The sequence below is a fragment of the Phocoena sinus genome, chromosome 8, assembly GCF_008692025.1.
Source record: "Phocoena sinus isolate mPhoSin1 chromosome 8, mPhoSin1.pri, whole genome shotgun sequence".
NCBI lineage: Eukaryota > Metazoa > Chordata > Mammalia > Artiodactyla > Phocoenidae > Phocoena > Phocoena sinus.
Window position 1 is genome coordinate 70,938,670 of NC_045770.1, and position 22,325 is coordinate 70,960,994.

The 22,325-nt window shown below is 42.2% G+C and overlaps 1 protein-coding gene and 1 long non-coding RNA gene across 2 annotated transcripts in view; one reads left to right on the forward strand and one right to left on the reverse strand.

Moving 5' to 3' along the window:
• Positions 1 to 8,268, forward strand: part of C8H11orf58 (chromosome 8 C11orf58 homolog) — a 29,464-nt gene extending 21,196 nt beyond the window's left edge. Inside the window, exons 3-5 of the mRNA XM_032640566.1 lie at positions 4,362 to 4,422; positions 5,951 to 6,060; positions 6,782 to 8,268. Coding sequence (XP_032496457.1) covers positions 4,362 to 4,422; positions 5,951 to 6,060; positions 6,782 to 7,012 — 402 coding nt within the window. The 3' untranslated portion in view covers positions 7,013 to 8,268. The remainder of the gene's footprint in view (positions 1 to 4,361; positions 4,423 to 5,950; positions 6,061 to 6,781) is intronic.
• On the reverse strand, positions 7,744 to 22,325 carry LOC116757998. Its single transcript, XR_004351121.1, has 2 exons — positions 20,144 to 22,325; positions 7,744 to 9,231 (listed from the first exon to the last, which is right to left on the reverse strand). It is a non-coding gene; the product is annotated as an uncharacterized LOC116757998 (long non-coding RNA).

Below are 22,325 nucleotides of genomic sequence, written 5' to 3' on the forward strand. Positions count from 1 at the left end.
ACAGCTCCCTCTCCTAAAATTGTTTTGGATTTGTTTTTGTAGGTCTTTCACCTTTTGTTCTCTTCTCTTGTGATTTGATGACTGTCTCTAGTGTTGTGGATAATTTTGTGTGTATATCTATTATAGATTTTTAGGTTGTGGTTACCATGAGATTTTTGTAGAGCGGTCTGTATGTATACGTGATTGTTTTAAGTTGCTGTTCTCTTAATTACAAATGCATTTTTGAAATCCTGTGTTGGTACTCTCCTCCCCTCACAATTACTGTCTTTGATATCTTTTTTTTTTTTTTTTTTTGCGGTACGCAGGCCTCTCACCGTTGTGGCCTCTCCCGTTGGGGAGCACAGGCTCCGGACGCACAGGCTCAGCGGCCATGGCTCACGGGCCCAGCCGTTCCGCGGCATGTGGGATCTTCCCTGACCGGGGCACAAACCCGACGCAGGGGACTCCCAACCACTGCGCCACCAGGGAAGCCCTTGATATCATATTTCATATCTAATTGCTTTGTGTATCCCTTAACTGCTTATTGTAGATACAGATAATTTTTCTACTTTTGTCTGTCAGCTTCCCTACTGGTTTGCATTTGGATTATTTCCTATGTTTGCCTTTGTCTGTGAGCTTTTTCATTTCTTAATTTTCTTGTTTCTAGTTGTGGCCTTTTCTTTTTCATCTAGATAAGTTCCTTTAGCATTTGTTCTAAAGCTAGCTTGGTGGTGCTGAATTCTTTTAGCTTTTATTTGTCTGTAAAAGTTTTGATTTCTCCATCAAATCTGAACAGGAGCTCTGCTAGGTAGAGTATTCTTGCTTGTAGGTTTTTCCCTTTCATCACTTTTTTTAAATATATCGTGGCACTCCTTTCTGGTCTTCAGTTTCTGTTGAAAAATCAGCTGATAGCCTTATGGAATTCCCTTGTATGTTATTTATTGCTTTTCCCTTGCTGCTTTTAATATTCTCTTTTATCTTTAATTTTTGTCATCTTGATTACATTGTGTCTTGGTGTGTTCCTTGATTCTTTGCACTTCCTGGACTTGAGTGACTGTTTCCTTTCCCAGGTTAAGGAATATTTCAGCTATTATCTCTTCAAATATTTTCTCAGGCTTTTTCTTTCTGTTTTCTCTTTCTGGGACCTCTTTAATGCTAATATTAGTGTGCTTGATGTTGTCCCAGAAGTCTTTGAAACTGTCCTCATTTCTTTTCATTCTTTTTTCTGTTCAGTGGCAGTGATTTCCAGTACTCTGTCCTCCAGCTCACTGATCCATTCTTCTATATCACTCAGTCTACTATTTATTCCTTCTGGTGTATTTTTCATTTCAGTTATTGTATTTTTCATCTCTGTTTGGTTGTTCTTTAAATTTTCTAACTCTTTGTTAAAAACTTCTAACTTCTTGCTCTGGCATCCATTCTCCTCCCAAATTCTTTGGTCATCTTTACAATCATTATTCTGAACTCTTTCTCAGGTAGATTGCCTATCTCCAGTTAGTTCTTCTGGGGTTTTATCTTGTTCCTTCATCTGGAACATATTCCTCTGCCACATCATTTTGTCTAAGTTGGTATTTTTATGTATGTGGTAGGTTAGTTACATTTCTTGACTTTGGAGAAGTGGATGTGTCCTATGCATCCCAGCAGTGCACTCCCTTCTCGCCACCCAAGCTATATGCTCTAGAGTTTCCTCCTAAGAGGGCTGTGTGGGTCCTTCTGTTGTGGTGGCCTGACTATGTGGGTGATCTGGTGGGCTTGGTTGGCCCCTAGTCTGGTTGGTTGCCAGGCCCTGCCTTGTGCGGATGCTGCTGGCTGCTGTTCAACAGGCCCTGGTCATGAAGTGACTGCTTGCAGAACCCTAGGGGGCCCCAAGGCTAGTGCTGGCTGGGTGGTCAGAGTCAGGTTCATGAAGACTCTGGGGCTGTTGCCCACCCATTGGCAGGTTAAGCCGGATTCTGGAGGCAACTGGGCAGTCAGAGCTGGTTCCTGGAGTCTGGCTGCAGGGCCCCTGGATCCCAGAGCACATAAAAGATTTGGGGTTAGGAGGTGGTTCTTGACACAGTTGGTTATGGGGTCCAGGGTGTCCTGAAGGTTGCATTAGCCTGCTAGCGGGCACAGTCTGGCCTGCTGTGGGCAGACTTGGTCCGTAGTCTGCGGGAATCATATTTTTCTTGCATCTGGTGTCTGCCCCCTGGGTGGTGAGGCTGCTCTAGAGGCTTGTGCAGGCTTCCTGGAGGGAGGGGCTAGTGTCTGCCCACTAGTGGGTGGAGCTGGGTCTTAGTCCTCTCATGGGCAAAGCCATGTCTAGGGGGCATATCTTGAGGTGGCTGTGGGCTCAGTAAGTCTCTAGGCAGCCTGTCTGCTGAGGGGTGGGGCAGTGTCCCTGCCCAGTTAGTTGTTTAGCCTGAGGAGTCCCAGCACTAGCACCTACAGACTGTTGGGTGGGATAAGGTCTTGGAACTAATGAGCCAAGATGTCAGCCACCAACAGTGTTCCCCGGTATTCTGCCATCAGTGTCTGTGTCCCTAGGGTGAGCCACAGTCCCCCTACCACCCTGTGTCTCCAGCAGACTCTCCAAGACTAAGACGTAGGTCTGGCCCAGGTGCCTATCAAATTACTGCTTTTGCCCTGTGTCCGGGTGCAAGTGAGATTTTGTGTGCTCCCTCGAAGAGTGAAGTGTATTTCCCCCAGTCCTGTGGAGCTCCTGCAGTTAAGCCCCAGTGGCCTTCAAAGCCAAATGCTCTGGGGGCTCATCTTCCTGGTACCAGACCCCTGGGCTGGGGAGCCTGATGTCGGACTCAGAACTCTCACTCCTGTAGGAGAACCTCTGCAGTGTAATTATTCTCCAGTTTGTGGATCACCCACCCCAAGGGGTATGGAATTTGATTATATCCAGGTTGTTGTGGTTCCTTCTTGATGTCTTTCGTTGTAGAAGATCTTTTCTGGTGGTTCCCAGTCTTTTTCATCGATAGCTGTTCTGCAGATAGTTGTGATTTTCGTGTGCTCATGAGAGGAGGTGAGCTCAAGATCTTTCTACTCTGCCATCTTGGCCAGTCTCCCAAACACTTTATTTACCTTGTGAAACTGATGCCGAAAAATCGGCGTCTGTGTGCCAGTATGGAATTGAATCTCAGAGACAGAGTTTTGGGTGAAGTAGAAGAGAACAGCTTTATTGCTCTGCCAGGCAAAGGGGGACACAGCAGACTCAGTACCTCTCATTTGGTGAGGAGTTTTATAGCAGTGGTTCAAAGGCAGGGTTGCTGATAAGGATCAGGGTGTGTGCAGGGCCTGGCTTCAGGTGGTCTGATGAGTTTCTGTGACTCTTTTAATCTGGCCTCAGATGGTCTCTTGAAGAGCTTCTCTGGTTCCTTTAATCTGGGATAAAGAATGCTAACATCTTACATTTGTTGGGGGTTTTCGTTCTGTAAAGAACTCATTGTTATGTGTATCCCTTCAGGCAGAACCAGGACCCTATCCAAAGGCTACACTGTTGTTTCTTGACTGCTCCTCCCTTGTCTCTGCATGGCAACAGTTCAAATCTGCCCTTTGGAACTCAGGGAGTGTCACGGAGGCTGGAGTCTGTTCCCTATAAACAAGAAACTGGGGACACGGAAAGCCTTCCATGCCCGGGAGCCCCACAGGCTCATGCTTGGTTTCAAAACTAAATATGAACCATGAAGAGTGGATTGGAACTGATAAATTGAGAGGAATTATGTAAGCTGATTAGTTGGTAACTAATTACCAATTAGTTGAGTCAGATTTATTTTTATGTTTTATAGAACTAGATTGTTTTAAGTTCTGTGCTTTTTGATAGTTTGAAAGTGGGTGTTTATTGTAGTCAAAAGTAATGAGCTAGCTATTTGTGGTATGTTGTTAAATAGTAATGGTTATTTTTATGTTTTATATTTTAAATTTCGATCACATTGTTCATTATAAATCTATTCTTTTTATTCAGTTAAATCTCATTTGCTTTCTTTCCATGATATTTGCCTGAGACATCAGAAAGAAAAGGTGGAAAAATCAAAGCAACTCATTTTACTGGCATTTTAGGAAAGAAAATGTTTAGATTGATCCACTTTTCTAGCTGTCTATCCCATTTAAAATTCCAGCTTGAACTCTACATACTTTCTATCCCCTTCCTCTGCTTGGTTTATTGTAATTACACTGCCTTCAGACATACTGTAATTTACTTACTGATTTTTGTCTCCCCTCCCCATCCCTATCCATGCAAGAATGTAAGTTCCATAAAGACAGGGATCTTAATTTAGTTCTTTTTCTTCACTGTATCCCATAAGCCTGGGATATTGTCAGGCACATAGTAGACACTTAATAATTATGTTGAATTAGTGGTCTCAAATTCTAATAAATTTCCTGCCTTCTTACAGAAAGAACATACTGGTCGTCTTGTTATAGGAGATCACAAATCCACATCTCACTTCCGAACAGGTAAGAAAGTAAAATATAATTAAAGTGGAGGTGCTAAATTTGGAATATGAAATATTTGTACATATTTTGGGATATTCTAACTTTCATGTATAATTGTTGATTAGTTCTAATGATTAATAAATATTAGAAATATATGTAGTATATGTAAACATGTTACGTATATCATTTAACAGTTAGTATATACTTTCATAAAAGATTTGAGTATATGTACATCGATATGATATTCTAACCAAGAAACTGACCAGTTTCTGTCTTCATTTTTACTAACTCACAACATGTAGTATTTTAATTGTAGTGAGGTTTTATGCCTCATCTTGCCAACTATAGTATCTAGAGTTTACATGTATTTTGTAAATTATTTAATATACAGTGTTGTAGTTGGCATATTATACTGGTTTTTAGTTTATTCACTGAGTTTTGCTCTGAAATCTTCGAAGAGTATAAACTCATTGGAATGCCTGAAGAAATTAATTTTTCTTTTGATTTTGGGGGAAAAACTTTAAAAGTAAAAACAGAAAATGCATTAGAATTTGGATTTGAATTCAGTCTACTGAAAAGTAAAGTTTTATCCCATTTAAAATTGGCCCTAATCTTAGACATTAGAAATTAATAGGCGTTTTATATTTCTGGTGTTGAACAGTTATTTCAAATTGATTTGCACTGCTACAAAAGGCAAAAGAGTCCCTGAGCTTTGGCAGAATGGAAATATATTGCATTCATTCTTTTAAAATATGAAATTCTTCTTGTATTTACAAATTAAAATGTCATGTACAAATTAAAATGTCATGTACAGAAAGCTTCACTGGTACTGGTAATGTTCTACTTCTTGGGTGGTAAGTTTATAGGTGGTTGTTTAGTATTCTGCTTCATAACTTATATATATAACAATATATGTTAAAAATAATTTATATATCAAATGTTGCATGATAAAATTACAAATAAGTTTATGTTGGTGCAGTAAACTGATATGCAAAGAAAGGCATAAAGGGAAGCCATTCCAAGGTCATTTTACATTTTATTTAGCCATTCTCTAAACAAAATTGTGTGCCTTTTCATTATTTCTGTTCAAAGACAGAAGCTTTTGTTTGTTGGAGGATTTTTTCTGCATGACTAGGAGGAAACTTTCAGGAGAACCATTATTAGACTATAAATAAACTAAAACATGATGCCCAAAGTTCTTAGTAATTAATAGTTACAATATGTAAACTTAAGCAGTTCTGAGATTCCTGTATCTGGTTTGAATTATTACATGGGAAAAATTAAGTTTAAGTTTTTCATCTTTAATAAACAACTTGTGCTTCAGGGGGTTGGTTACTAAAGAAGTAATCATAAATACATCCTTCAATTATTTTATCTGTTGGGTAACTACCTATGGTTTATAAACCCATCCACAAAATTCGCTGTAAAATTAGTCACAGTTAGAGAAATCAGCCCTGAATATAATAGCATCTGTATTGTGGGTTTTTTGTGTAATCAAATATTTTTATTAATTTGACTGAAACATAATCAAAGTACACTGGACATACAGGGGAAGAAGACAAGAAAATTAATGAAGAACTGGAGTCTCAATATCAACAAAGTATGGACAGTAAATTATCAGGAAGATATCGACGACATTGTGGACTTGGCTTCAGTGAGGTAGTAATTATGTATTTTCATTAAGTGGGAAGATAATTTCCAATTTGATTATCATTTATTTGTGTTAAATTACTCTAGCGATCAAGAATCCTATGTAGAAAGCTTTCTTTATGAAGTTACATTTTTACATGCCAAACTAGGTCTTTGTAGATAATGAGAATAGATATTTTTGACAGTTTTAGAAATATGTTTTCTGATACTAGCTTAATATAAATTCTGCTTAGATAATCATTAGGGCACATCTTAAGTAGGCATGAACAACATACAAGTTACATGAAATATTTCATGTAAATACCGGTTCAGGAGAGTTTTCTTGGTTGTTTCCTACATCATCTCTTTTCATATAATAACTATTGGTCCATTACTCCAAAGTAATGTAATATACAAAACATTGATAGCTGTTTAAATATTCCCATGGATCAGTGGTTAACTTGCCTTATTTACTTAAAATAATACTGTTTCCATCAGGAAGATAATATATTATTTTCAAACTAGGGGGGAGGGGAGAAGGTGAGTGGTCTTCAGAGCCCTTTCTTAAACCAAAATCCTACTCAAGTCCCAGTGTATAAAACACATGGAGGTGCCTGAGTCCTCATTTCTTCCCTAGGCAGCCTCTGATCTTAAACTGTTAATGGCTAGGGAGTGAGACAAAAAATTTGGGGTCTTTTCCAGTTTCTGTACTGGATAATGTATTTTAATAGCTGTTGATTGATGTTTTTAGGTAGATGATCATGATGGAGAAGGTGATGTGGCTGGAGATGATGATGATGATGATGATTCACCTGATCCTGAGAGTCCAGATGACTCTGAAAGTGATTCAGAGTCAGAGAAAGAAGAATCTGCTGAAGAACTCCAAGCTACTGAGCACCCTGATGAAGTGGAGGATCCCAAAAACAAAAAAGATGCAAAAAGCAACTATAAGATGATGTTTGTTAAATCCAGTGGTTCATAACTCCCAAACACTTAGTCTTTGTATTAAAAGTAAGCCTTATTGTTATAATGCACAGTGGAGGACTGCTTATAGAGCACAGACCTTTGTATTATAATTTTTAAAAAGGCCCTTTTAAATAATTACAAAGAGTGTTTGCTTTCAGATGCCATGGGTTACACTTTTATGGGCATGACTATAACCATTTTTGTAAACAGTAAGAGTTGTATAAAATAAGAAATAAATACAGTACTCAACTTCCTTTCATGTTAGCATCATCAAACTTTTTACCCCTTCAAATACAGTTACGGGGGAAACAGTATTTTTTGTGTGGTAGCTGTTTATCTTTTTTTGTTCCTTCATGTTTCTCTCTTATAAAAGTTTATCTGGTACTGTGATGTGTTCATAAAAATATTCTTTTATTATACTCTCTTATAGTAGAACTATTCACCATGGATATTTCTGCTGCCAGTAACAATCTAAATTAATGCTGGCAAAAGATTAGGTACTTAGTTTACTCTTACTGAATCAGCTCTACTCTTTTGGACCAAAGCAACATGAGAGCAAATACTTTTCACACCGGTTAGGATGGAGTTGCAGTTGTCATATATTTGGAATGTTATGATCCCAAGCAGTCTTCACGTAATTCGAATGACACTGTATGTTAGATTTTTGATAAAATTGGCCAGTTTTTACAGAAGAAATTTTTTCTCTGATCATTTGGTCCTATCTATTTAGGAGTATGTAAAACTGGATTTTTTTTTTTTTAAGGTAATATGTGACCAAAGTTAATTTTCTTCCTAACACCTAAATAAAGAGAAAGCAGTTTCTCATATGTGGTTGTGATACCTTTATCCTCATTATCTGAAAATGAGGAATAGGCTTATTGAACAAGAAGCTGAAACAAGATATTCTCTTCATTTTATCCCAGTGCTGTTATCCTGATTATCTAATTACAAAAAGGAGTATTGCTGTATGATTTTATCACCACTTCTGTTGGAGTAAGATCTGACTGTTATTATGTGGTCAATTTGTACAGCAGATTAACACAAACTGCAGTATGGGCTAGTCAATGATCTTTGAGTAATTGGGTTCAAAATCTTAATGTTTAAGTAAGTGACATGTTCAAAGGCTTTGAGTTAAACCTTTTTGTTTGCTGAACTGTTACACATCTAGATACTTAAGTATGTGTTTAATGTGTTTTTTTTTTTTAATTCCTGTGTCATTTTGAAGTTTAGAATTTTCGAGGAATGTAGCAAATAGAACAAGTGATTTCTGGATTATGCAATCTATCCTGAAATTTTTTTCATGTATCAGACCCCCAACATTTCACTTTTTCTTATGTCTCACATTGTTTTATAATAGGTGCTACCCTATATAGTAAAATACTGAGTCAGTGACTAGTAGAATGTGTAACATTTAACAAAATAGTATCTGGTTTAAACAAGTTTGGCTTTGTTCAAATTTCAGTTTGGCCACTGATTGTCAAATAGCTAGTCTGTAGGGTTGCTTATTACAACTAATTTAAGTAGAAAGTGAAGACTGATATATGTTTAAGAATGGAAGAGGGAGAGACCAGTATTATGTTTTAAAAGGTATTTTCATCAATTTATTTAAATATGCTTGGTTATTTATAAGTCTTGGTTCTTATATGTAAATAGAAGAGCCTCCTTCTAAAATAACTACACTGGAAGACCTTTTTTCTTCATCTTCAGAGAAAGAAATTCTCATTCCAATTCATATATTATTGGACATTAACAAAATTCAGGGTTGGAATAAATTTAGGTGTGTTGGTCCATGTGGCCTAGTGTCCCAGCACCACATTAAATATCATGGCTGTCTTTTAAGCATGAACACTGGGTTGGTTTTTGCTTTTTTTTTCCTTATCATTGTGTGTGTGTGGTGGGTGGATTAAAGGAAGAGAGATGCCATGGCATTTTGATATCCCTACTGAAGTACCATAAGGGAAAACACATTTTTTTTTGGGGGGGCAGTGAAACATGCTATTGAGGGGAAAGTTGAGTGGCAACTTTTTCTTACTATTGATAATTTCTTACCTGAAATACACTTCTCCCAAGTGCTTGACTATACCAGTGATCCAGTGATCTTTCTATTGTAAAGGTTTTCAGGAACACAGATTCCAATTTTGTGTGTATTGATAGGTAAAAATCCTCTTCTCAAATCTAATTTTTTAAATCCGGATGAATTGCAGGTACAGAAGAAAGTCTGAAGTGATTGCTGTTCTGATTAAACAACAGTTTGAGAGCAGAAAGGTCATATTCTTTGAGTAAATTTTGAGGAAATAAATTGCAACTACCTGGTTGACATCAGTGGCCACTTACAGGGCTTTAGTTCCATTACTCTTGTCTCCACAGCAGCCACATCTTGGCTACTTTCAATATCCCAAAACAACTTTACCTCTGAAATCACAAATGTAGAAACCTCACCTCTGACCATAACAGTTGTATTCCTTTACACAAGTTCAAATCAGGTCATTATCAATCTGTTTTCACCAGTTCCATAAGCCCTGTCTAGATTTTTAAGTGATCTGTCAATTCAGTGTCACTGTTGTCAGTATCCCAAATAACCCTCCCCAGTGTCATAACCTTTCTGGAAAATACAGCCCTAGATGTATCCAATTTCCTATGGATTATTTCTGGAGAAAGGCCACCAACTGTACAAATCAATATTACTAAGTGTTAATTAACAACACTGCATGTTATCCTTACTGTTACCTGTCATCAACTCTTTTCCTGTTCTTAACTGTTGAAAACCTCTCCTCAAACTTGTGACCCTGTCTTTTCTCCTTCACTCACAACATGTCCTTGCTTTCTGGCTTACATTAAAGAGATTTTATCAGGCAGAAATTCCCTGAACTTCCACCTAAATTGACACCTGTGGAGAAGTGCTCCAATGCTCTAGGTGACATCCCAGCTCTACTAACTTAGTGATAAACTCAGTGACCTTGGGCATAATTAAATCTGAGTCTCCTATCCTCATCTGTAAAATGAGAATATCAGTAGCAACCACGTTGAATGGTTATTGTGAGAATTAGTTGAAACAGTTAAAAAGTTTAAGCACACTGATAAAAAAACAGCTCAGTAAATGTCAACTACTGTTAACCCTTTGCATCATCTTGTGAACCTAGTACTTTTGATTATCTTGTTTTAGGAGTCTTCAACCTCTCCCTTAGTCTGTTGATCCTTTTTTTGTCAACATTTCTCCCCAAGTCCCTAGATATTTCACATATTTTAAAAAAGATTTTTCCTAGATACCATACACTTCAGCTATAATCCTATCTCCACATTTTCAATATTCAGTTTTAATAACATTTCTATTACTGTCTGCTTCAGTACCATCCCCTTCCCCCTCAATCCACTCCAGTATAGCTTCTACCCAACTTTTTTTTTATTGTTTCTTTTAGCTGTGTTGGGTCTTCATTGCCGTATGCAGGCTTTCTCTAGTTGTGGTGCGCGGCCTTCTCATTGCGGTGGCTCCTCTTGTTGTGGAGCATGGGCTCTAGGCGCTCGGGCTCAGTAGTTGTGGCTCGTGGGCTCTAGAGCGCAGGCGCAACAGTTGTGGCACACAGACTTAGCTGCTCCATGGCATGTGGGATCTTCCCGGACCAGGGCTCGAACCCGTGTCCCTTGCATGGCAGGTGGATTCTTAACCACTGTGCCACCAGGGAAGCCCTACCCAACTTTAATACAGCTGTATTGAAAACTACTTTGAGCAAATCAACAATTCTTATTTTCCTAAACCATATTTTTTAATTCACTCCTTGCTTGACCTGATAGCATTGCTTGGCATTGTTAGCCAGTAGTCTTCAAATGAATACACACTCCTGGGATACATGAAGGGGTTCAACAGAATCAATTTCCCAAAACTGTACATTCATATGTACTTGTTCTAAATTGATCTCTGAAAACTACTACTTTCACTGTAACCCTTCACCCGTTAGAAAAAAGAAATACCTCTCATCCATCCCAAAACTCACTGTGTTTACCCTAAGGAGTAAAGCCTCCAAGCAAAGGGACAATTTGAAACGTTGGTGTTAAGGTCTGAATGACTCCTTTTGCAAGTCAGGTAGTTTCCAGTTACATGCCCTCAATAAAATTGGTAGAGAACTGGATTGTCAGCTGATTCATTAGACATACAATTTGAAGAAAGATCACTATGATATTTGGCCTAAATTCCAAGAGTTCAGAGGATTAAGTGATGTTTCTAAAATCTATTACTGACTTCATGTGAGCAAGGTTTCTCAGTGCTTTCATCTATAAAAATAGAAAATAGAAATTTTCTCCTCTAGAAGCTCCAATTATGTGCATGTTACATCTCCTATCTCCGTGTCATTTTTATTTTTATGTTTTCTCATCGTGATTGAGCACTGTATACTCTATCATTCCAATTTTGTATTCATTTTTATGATTATTATGTAATTTTTTTCCTTGAATTCTGCCAGCTCATGTTTCTTCTGTTTCCTCATATCCTCTTGTATTTCTGATGTCGGCACTTTACCGAGATGTTAAGATATTAAGGTTGTCATGAGATCTTTGATTATAGTTTTCAACTATCTGTTGAGGCAACATTTTTCTGGTGAGTGCTCTTCACCTGCCATGTATTTTTTTTGGATCCTTTTCTATTTTAATATCCTCCTCCAAACCCTGTGCCAGTTCTTTTTTATTGCTTGGTCAACTGCAAACATTTTCTCAGCACCTGCTATGTGCCAGGCACTGTTCTAACCACTGGGAATACAGCAGTAAACAAAACCAGTCCCTCCTTTAATGAAGCTTACACTCTGGTGGAGGGGAGACAAACAATAAACAAATATATATCATTTGTTATAAATATTAAGAAAACAAGGTAAAGGGATGCAATGAATAATAAAGCTAGGGGCAGCAGAGGCTTGTGAGATGAGTTCAAAGAGAGAGCAGGAATAAGATCATTAAAGTTGTGACATGAACTTTGGATTTTATGCTAAGGAGAGTGAGAAGACATTGGAGAGTTTTTATTAGAGTGACATGATCTAACAAAGCTTAGGCAGCTGTAGGGAGTCAACTAGAAAAATGGAGAGCACAATTATGAAATTATTGCAAGATTCTAGGTGAGCACAGGGGCTCGGACTAGGGTAGTCATAGTAGAAGTAATGAGAACTAGATTCTAGATTGGATGTAGTATATGAGAGGAGTCAGAAATGAGCTCTTAGAAGAAAGGAATTTCTGTTTACCTGGACGGGGAAACAGATGACTCTTTAAATGAAGTTCTTCCCAGGTGTTGCAGGGTTTTCATGAAGGGGAAAGGTCAAGCTGGCAGAAAAATTTATCATGGTCCAGAGTTATGTGTGTGAACCATTGTAGCCCTGCCAGTGAAGATCAGATGCCAAATGGCTTTTCACATCGCAGGGGCCTGCTTCCCTGCTGCTCTAACAGACCTGTCTCACAAATAGCCTCACGTTTAAGAAGACACTAGCTAGGTTTCAGATCCTGCAGAGGCAAGCATACCCCCTGTACTCTCCTTTGACATTTACTACTTTTTCAACTCTTTCACCCATTTTAGAGTTAAGAGTTTCAGATGTCTCCTAGTTTCCTTGAAGCTGGAGTCAACTTCCTTTTCTCATTCTCCTTATTGCTTCTGGGTGATTTTCAAGAGAAGAGAGGACTTAACGCTTCTGTCTCCAAACTTGGAAGTACACATTAACTTTTAATACCCAAATTACTATGCCTTGAACCCCTACTCATTTGATTTCTGAACTTCAGCTGCTTACCCCACTCTCAGAAAGCATTCCACAATTACTACAGGCCTGAGAAAAAGCAAAGGAATACCTCCCATATGCTCCTCACAAGATATGCCACCCACAGTTACCCAACAATGCCTTCCCTCTTCTCCCCAACTCCCAAAACCTGCCCTCAAAGCTGGCCTCAAGTAGCCTAACTTGCACTACTGAAAATGGTGCCTCTTGTGCCGTTACCAGTACCGAGATGTTGCCTCCTAAGGCTTTTTCATATGGAGACACTTTACCTGCTGGTCTTTTCAATTTATGTGACGCCATTTCCTAAAAGACTGTTATATTAGAAATAAGATCAGTCCTGAAAACAGGCTCACAGTTAGTTAATGTAGTAAATACGAAATTTAGCTTTGAGCTTCCAAACAGCCAAAGTCAAAGGTGCACACGCCTATGTCTCTAGTAAACCGGTGATGTGCTTTCTTTCACAAAGCAGGCCATTGGTATTAAGTTTCAAGTGGGTCTTTCTCGTCTGGAGTACCATCCTTTGACCAATGGTTGTCAACCAGGAGGGGTTTTGCCCCACCAGGGAACACTTGGCAATATCGAGATATTTTTGCTTGTCACAACTGGGAGGTGCTACTGATATGTACAGGATAGAGGCCAGGTATGCTGCTAAATACGCTGCCATGCACAGGACAGACCTTCACAACAAAGAATTATTTTGCCCAAAATATCAGTAGTGTTGAGATTGAGAAACCCTACCTTTAGACCCAGGTAAGATGGGCTCCTGCCTTGGGGCCTGTGTGTTAGAGGGTCCTGCATATCACAAATAGATTTTTATCAAAGAGCATGTGGGTACCTCAGTCACTCAGAATTTGCCACTGAGGACTAGCATAATGCAGCCTATAACCTTAAATATTTAACCTTGTAACCAGGAAAATCCTCCACGCCTTTTGCCCTATGTCCTTGAAGCAAAAGGTGGCCATGTCCCAATTCCATGAAGGTTTGTGGGTTATGTCAGAGACAGACACTGCTGCTTAGTACAGGGAAATTCGAGCGGCAAAAGCATTTCAATAAGAGAAATGCTAGTTGATTTGTCAAATCCTTTTCACATGGATGTAATGGATTCTTGCATAATAAGATATTGTTTCCTAGGAACGGACAAAGAGAGTAAAAAGGGCTAGAATTCATATAATTGGAGTCCCTGAAAGAGAAAAGAGAGAGTATGGAGAAAATCAATTTTCAAAGAGATAAAGGTTAAGAATCTTCCAAAACTGACAAAAGATACCTACACATAGATTTGAGATCTACAAATGCTAAGCTGGATAAAGACAAAATCACATCTAGGCATACAACAGTGAAAGAGCTGTGAACCAAAGAAAAGAAGAAAACAAGTACAGACAGAAAAAAGGACACATTAACTTTAAGGGTGCAAGAATAAGACATTTAACTTCTCAACGTGAGCCAAAGAAGCCCGAAGACAATGTAATGATATCCTCAAAGCACTGAAAAAAATAATCACCAATTTACAATCCTATCCCAGTGAAAATATCCTTCACGAATAAAGGTGAAGAAATCCGTAGTGGCCAACCCATATAGGGCCTCTAGTCATTGAAAGGGAAGCACACGCAATGAATCCCACATTCCACCCAGATTTCTCCCTGAGGTCATTTTTCAACCACAGTAAAGCGAACAAGCACAAACAGGTGGCAGACTCGCTGGGTGGAAGAAACAGACAAGCATACAGGGTTGACAAGAGATTGCAATTTGGAGGGAAGAGTACCAGAGGTGAGAGAGCTGTAGAGCCCCCAAATCTACATAAAGATACTCCCCTGGGTCCTTGACTGACTCCTAAGCTGTACACAAACATCGTGAGACTAGGACAGTCTATCAAAAAACAGCTCAGGCTCTCACAGCCAACAGCTTTTGGAATGGACAATTCACTTCAGGAGGAAAAGTGATACCAAATGTTGACCTCATGCTTCCTATTTTTCCTCTGGATCTTGGCTCCATAAATTTTCACAGCTTTAATAGCTCTCCATTGCCTTCAAATATGTATTTTCAAAAATATTTTAGCCTCCTTTTCCATTTGTTCTCAGTAGGAAAGTTGGTTCAAAGCATCCTTGTCTACCATTGCTAGAAGCAGAATTCTTTTCTTTTTTTCTATAAAATATTTTGGAGAGAAATATTTAAAGGTTTAAATAAATGGATTTATCATATTCATAGATTAGGACACTCATATTGTAGAGATGTAATTCTCTCCAAAGTAATCTACATGCAATGTAGTCTCAATAGAAGAAAAAATCCAATGGAGGATGGGGAGTAAAACTTGACATGTTTGTTCTAAAATTTAAGGAAAGGCAAAGAACAAAAAGAGCCAGGATAGTTGCGAAAAATAAGAACAAGAGAGACACATTGCTTTTCTGTGTGTCAACACTCACTATAAAGCTCCACTAATTAAAATAGTGTGATATTGGCACAATGACAAACAATGGAACAGAAAAAGAGATTCATACATATACAGATACTCGATTATGACAAAATGGCACTGTACAGCAGTGGGAAGGAAATGATAGATTCTTCAATAAGTTGCGCATCTATGTGGAAAAATGAAACCTGATGCCCACTTCACACCTTACTTAAAAACCAGTTCCAGGTAGATTGTAGATCTGTGAAAGGCAAAGCAAGAAAGCTCCTAGAAAATACCAGAGGAGAAGATTTTTATGACTTAAGTACAGGAAGACTTTTTGAACAAGTTGCAAATAACCACAAACTACAAAGGAAAAGACTTAAACACTTCCTTACCTTAAAATTAGTAATATCTATTCATTGAAAGTCACTGTGAAAAGGCAAGCCCAGATGGGAAAAGACATTTACAAGGCATATCATCTGTAAGAGGCTATGTGTCAGATATTCCTTGTGCTCCACTGCACATCCTCTTGGCACCCATTTTATTCTAGATATTACTGCAGTAGGATCTCATTTTAGCCACACCTCTCACGTGATGCCCCAGGGCTTCTTAGCTGCCCCAGTGTGGGCTTCCTATGGGAATCAGTCACACATGTGGGATCTGGAGATGTGAAGGATTTAACACCTCATGGGGAGCCCTTGGTCAAGGGGGGGCCCTAAGCTAGAAGATAAATGCTCTTCTCTTTTATAACACAGGTGGATAATTTTGAGGAACATTTTACATGGCTCTCCAGAAGGTCCCAATGAGAATGAGCCCAAGTTTCCCACAACAGTGACCAACTTGAGAAGGCGTGCTTCTATTGGTTTCCCCTCCTTTCCTTTCTACTTCTGTTCCTTGGATCATTTCCCAAATTAACTCTCTGCCTGCAAGCCCTTGCCTCAGGCTCTGCTTTCTAGGGGTAGCCCAGGCTAAGACAGGCTTACATCTAGAACCCCTACAAATCAACAAGGAAAAGATGTATAACCCAACGGAATAATGATAAGAGTCCTGACAGGTACTTCACAAAGAAGGAAATCCAAAGGGTCCACAAACTTGAAATGGTGCTCAATACCAATAATATCAGGAAGATGCTAACAAACCTAATTCATACACATTGAAAATGGCGACAATAAAAAAAAGTCTTGTTGAGTACATTAATTATCTATTGCCATGTAACAAATCACCCCCAAAACTTAACAACTTAAAACAATAAACATTTATCTCGGTTTCCATGAATCAGGAATCTGGGCTCTGCTGGGTGCCTCTGGCTGAAGGTCTCTCACAAGGTTGTAATCAAGGTGTCAGAGAGGGCTACAATCATCTCAGGGGTTAATTGGAGGCTGGGAGGACCCATTTCCAAGCTCATTCACGTGAGTTCTCAGGTCCTCACTGGCTGCTGGTCAGAGACATCTGTTCCTTGCCCTGTGGGCCTCCCCACAGGTTAGCTCACAACATGGCCTTCACAGTAAACAAGTGAGAAAACAGAGGACGCCCAAGACAGAAGCTATAGTCTCTCTGTAACCTCATCTTGAGAGTGACATCCTGAACTTTGCTGTACAGGACACAACATTGTAAAGCAACTAGACTCCAATAAAAAAGAAAAAGAAAGCGACATCCTGTTATGTTCTGTCATCCTATTCATTAGAAGGGAATTGCTAGCTCCAGCCCACGCTTAGGGGGAGGGGCTTACAGAGGGTGTGAATGCAAGGAGGCGGGGATCACTGTCTCAGAGGCTGTCACCACAACGAGGATGTGAAGCAACTCACGTGTTCATGGTAGGAGTATAAATTAGTACTACTTTGGAAAACAGTTTGGCATTTTCTACCTAAGTTGAAGATATGCTTACCTTATAACCTAGCAACTCTACACCTAGGTACACACCAAAAGAAATATGAGTGCACGTGGATCAAGAGATATGTTTAAAAATGTACATAGCAGCATTATTTGTAATAACTTCAAACTGGAAACATCCAAATGTCCTTTAACAGAATGGATAGATACTCCTCGAATATTCCTACAGTGAATACTATACAACAGCAAAATGAATGAAACGGTTACATGGATGAATATCATAAACAATGTTCAGTGAAAAAAAGCCTGTCACAAAGGAATGCATTATTATTCCATTCTATTATTCCATTTGTACACATTTCAGAGAACAAATAAAACTAAGAGTATCTGATGATGCCTGATTAGATAGAAAAACGATAAAGAAAAAGCAAGTAAGGGACTTCCCTGCTGGCGCAGTGGTTAAGAATCTGCCTGCCAATGCACGAGACATGGGTTCGAGCCCTGTCCAGGAAGATCCCACATGCCACGGAGCAACTAAGCCCATGCGCCACAACTGCTGAAGCCCGCGCACCTAGAGCCCACGCTCCGCAACTAGAGAAGCCACCGCAATGAGAAGCCCGTGCACCGCAACGAAGAGTAGCCCCCGCTCGCCGCAACTAGAGAAAACCCAGGCGCAGCAACGAAGACCCAACGCCACCATTAATTAATTATTTTTAAAAAGGCAAGTAAGTAGTAACAACAAAAGTCAGAAGGGTGGTTATCCTTCGTGGGAGAGGGAGGGCCTACTGAGCAGGAAGGGGCACCAGCAGGGCTTCCTGCATCCTAGCAAACTTGTATTTCTTGACCAAGGTGGTGACTGCAGAGATGTTTGTTTTCTGGTCATTTACTGAGCTGTGTGCTGTTATTTTATATACCTTCTACATGTATGTTACGTTTTACCATAAAGAAAGCTTTCACAAAACTACACACATACCCACATCCTATTATCCAATTGCACACAAAAGGGGGCCCAGCAGAGGGCCTGGCCTGAGGTAAGCGCTCAGTGTATGTGAGCCAGTATCCACTTCCGGGACCCCTCCGGGTGGGAAATCCTGTCTGCCCCCTCTCTTTGACCATGCCAGGCCCTGGGAGGAAAGAAAGGCAACAGGGCTGTGCCTCCTGGAAGCCCCGCCATTTGCAGCAGGGTTTGGCCTGGAGGGGCCAAGGCCCCTCTACCCGTTAGAGGGCCCAATCTTCTCCCATGTTCCCAGCAGGAGGCAGGAGTGGGGCTGGCTGGGGGGACCTCGGACCAGGGGTCAGGGACCAGGAGCCCTTTAGGAGCAGTCACTGGAGCTCAGCTCTAAGGCAACCCGCCTGTCCCACGTGACTTCAGCGAGAAGACGCAAAAACCCTCTCTAACCACCCCCCCGCCGCCCCCAAACACACACACACAGGACTTCAATGAAAAGGTCAAGGGAATTTTCCTCCCCTGTAAGTGGAACGAATCTTTCTTGGGCCCAGAAAGAATTATTTATCAGGTGTTCATGGCATTCCGAGTGCCTTTACAGGGCCTGGCGGTGCTCTGAGGCACAATAGACAACTTTCTTCCTGAAAGCTCGGTTTACAGGCCAGCTTCAAAGCCCATGTCCTCAGGGCAGGGCACGAGGCTCCAGTGTGGGAACTGACATCAAAGGCGCCCGCAGCACAGGTTGATCTGATGTCGGGTGGACAGCCGCAGGGCTGCCAGGGGAGGCCCCAGAGGACTCGCCTGTCCTCAGCCCCTGGAGAATTCAGGGAGGTAGCCTGGTGGTGGCACGGCCCCGCGAGCCCAAACTTCAAAAGCTCTGGGCCATTGCTTTACTTGCTGCAGGCAACTGTCTAAAATGGCAGACGGATGGTGGAGGGCAGAAGACTGGGGTGGGCGATAGCAGCTGGCCCCAAACCCATTTATCCTGCCGAGCTGGGGAGAGGAGACAGGCTTTAAATGTGGAAGGACTGCCTGGAGGCTTGCTGTTCGTAAGGATCATACATGAGGGCAAACCAGCACGGTGACCACTGGCTGGGTGTCCCTGCCAGGGATGGCGCTTAAGGATGATCTCCTTTAGTCCTCACATCACCCATGTAAGGTAGGTGCCGTTATTCCCATCTTTCAGAGAAGGAAACTAAAGCTTAGGGAGGTTCAGTGACTTGCCTAAGGTCAGAGTTAATAAGGGTGGATTTGCATTCCACAACTCCTGCTCTTACCTACTACTCAAGGAACTTAAAAATAGGGTACTAGGGATGCTCTCTGGGGGCTAGAGTATAAAAAGTGCAACAGAGCAGAGAGAGGCAAAACCATCTGAAAAAGAGAGAAGGCTCCCTGGGCAACAGCCCTTGACTTCTTTCATTCTCTCATTCATTCAAGAATTATTTCTCTTAGCAAGCTCATACTCTTGTGAGGGAGACAGGCAATAAACAAGTAAACAAAGAATGAGAATGTGGTATGTGTTAAATAATTATGACTTAAATGTAGGTAAATGAGGACTTAAACGCCATATTTTTTCTAGTGCTTCCTACGGGGCCAGGAACCATGCTTAGCATTTTCTTTTTTAAAAAAATAAAAAATTCTTTCTCTTTCTTTCCTTCCTTCCTTCCTTCCTTCCTCCCTCCCTCCCTCCCTCCCTTCTTCTTTCTTTCATTCTTTCTGCTGCGCCAGGTCTCCTTTCTATGGGGTCAATCTCCTAAAAAGGGACTGGCCAGCCATGGTCACAGAGAAAGGGGGCACCTGAGGGTCAGTGCCATCTCATTCTATCCTGAGAGAGGAAGCCCTGGTCTGGAAATGTGGGGCCCAGGTCTGTGGAATGGGGGCATCCTGCAGTGGAGGTGGGACCTCGGGCTGCTCAGGGACACCAGGATTCTTCAAGACTGGTCCCGAGACTGCCAGGCCACCTTCCAAGAAAGACTTGGCCCCTGGAGCAACAGGGGTGGGGGCAGGGCGTATGGCAGTGAACACAGTAGCTTGGCAGTTGGGCTCTCACTCGGTTTCCTCCATGTGTCTCCTGAGCCCAGTCACTGTGAACGTAGCCCTGAGAGACAGCCCTGCTCTTGGTGGTGACAAATCCAGTTTCTGAGCTGCAAAGCCCAGGGACCAATGGCTGGGTTAAGTGAGCCGAAGTAATGCCCCTTCGTGGGATCCCCAGGCTGTCAAATCATGGCCATGGGCGCAGCTTACCTTCGCTGAGCTGGGCACCTCCTGCTCACCAGGCACTGTGTTAGGCGCTTCCCTGTGGGTCTCTCTTCATGCTGTCCATGAGCTCTCTGTCCTCACCACAGGCAATGCTCTTTCAAGTGATCCAGAATCCAGGCCCACAGGACTGTCTTCCCCCACCATCTCCTCTTCCCAGGGTAACAGCAGCCAATGCAGTGGTTAAAGGCTCTCTGGAGTCAGATACAAGCTCCAGCTTCAACTCAGTCTCTGACTAGTCATGGAACCAACATGCCTCAGTTTTCTCACATGTAGTACAGGGATAATGATACCTACAACCTGGGTAGGCTAGATTGTGCAACAGTAGAAAATAAAGCCTAAAGTCCCAGGGGATGAATACATCAAAGTTTATTTCTCACTCATGCGAAGTGAGCCGTGGGCCTCAGGGCCTCTGCTGGGTAGTCCCCTTCCAAGTGAAGATTTAGGACCAGTTGGCTCGCATCCTGTGGTTACTCCGTCCAGAATATGTGGCTCCCAGGTGTCCACTACAGGGGAAGAGAAAGCTGGGGCGACTGCACTGGCTGTTAAATGCTTCAGTGGCTGTAGAATGAGGAAGGAGTCCTGTGGTCGACAGTCTCCAAGACGGCCGCCGTCCATCCCCTCCGTCAGCACGTGCACGCCACTCCACCCATCAAGGGGTAGAATCTATTTCCCTCCCCTTTAAGCGGGCTGGCCTGTGCCTGGCCTTGGTCAAGAGAATGTGGAGGAAGTCACCCTGTGCCAATTCCAGATCTACGCTTCAAAAGACCTGGCAGCTTTGCTGCCCTTGGAAGCCAGCTCAGGTAAAAAGTCCAACTACCCTGAGACCTTCACACTGTAAGACGGAGCAGCCACGTGGGGAGGCCGTGTGGAAAGACGGAGATGCCCAGCCAGCTCCCAGCTCCCCAAGCCATCCCAGCTGGGGTGCCAGACATGTGAGTGAGGAAACCACCCTGGACACCCCAGTCCCCCCTCACCACATGGAGCAGAAAACCTGCCCAGCTGAGCCCAGCCCAGGTTGCAGTATCATAAGAAATAACAAATTGTTATTTGGGGTGAGGGAGGAGGAAACATAGAGAACGTGTCTGAGCCCCACAGACAGGGGACCTGAGCAGAAGCTTGAAGAAGTGGCTCTCCCCAGGGCTCTGGGTGAACCAGAGCGCACAAAACCTGCTCTGGGACCCAAGAGACACAGAATTAAGGAGCACAAGTTCTCCTACACGCATGCGGACTGCGGCCTGGGCTTGGCCAGGGAGGACTCGCGGTGGGACACACTCATCAGGCACTTCGAGGGTCTGCAGCGCCGGGAGAGGGCTGTGAGCTGGGCAGGGACGGTCCCCCTGGGGCGCAGGCAGTGGCTTCATGGCTTGACGACATCCAGGAGCTGCAAGTGGAAGAACTGCAGCTTGAGAGGCCAGTGGTGAGCTCACGTAAGATATGCCTGGGGACCCCAGAAATGACTGGGGAGACATGGGCACAGGACCTGGACCCTCATTGTGAGCAGAAGCGGGCAGCGGCCATGAAACCTGAGTTTTTACTGTCAGTGGAACTTCACTGGTGTCCACTGGGTAGTGCGGCCTCAGGAAACACAGATAACAGCAGGAAGGCCCGAAAGTGACAGCCAAAAATACTAATTTCAGAGTGTACGTGAGACACCCTTGTGGGCTCCCACAAGAGGTAGAAGGAATCTGAATGGGGCTGGTGTCCCCAGTTGTGGGCAGAGAAGACTGGGTATCTTCTACCATTTGTTACTGCGATTCTGACCCCGTTTTGACCTTCCCAGGCCAATCTTCTAGGCTGGAGATTTGGCAAGGACACTGAAAGGATTTTGCTGAGATGCCCAAGTCCTGGGTTCTTCCAGCACAGGACCTGGTTTTCCAGCTCCTCCCTGGGATGACTCTGCCTCTGATCTCGAATTCTGGGTCTAGAAAGGAGGTGCTCTCTAGATCCAAGAGGCCTCCGGAGGCAAACAGACCCTTGGAACTCACTCAAAGGCGGCGGCTGTGTGCCTTCAGTGGGCCAGGAGAGGCCCCTTGTGTGGAGGGAAAATGCGACTCCGGATGCTTTCAAGGGCCCAGGCCAGGATGGCAAGAGGGACCACAGCTGTGGCCCACACGATCAGCAGAACGTCCGAAGACATCAAATCAGTCGAGGATTGGGATGCAGCTCA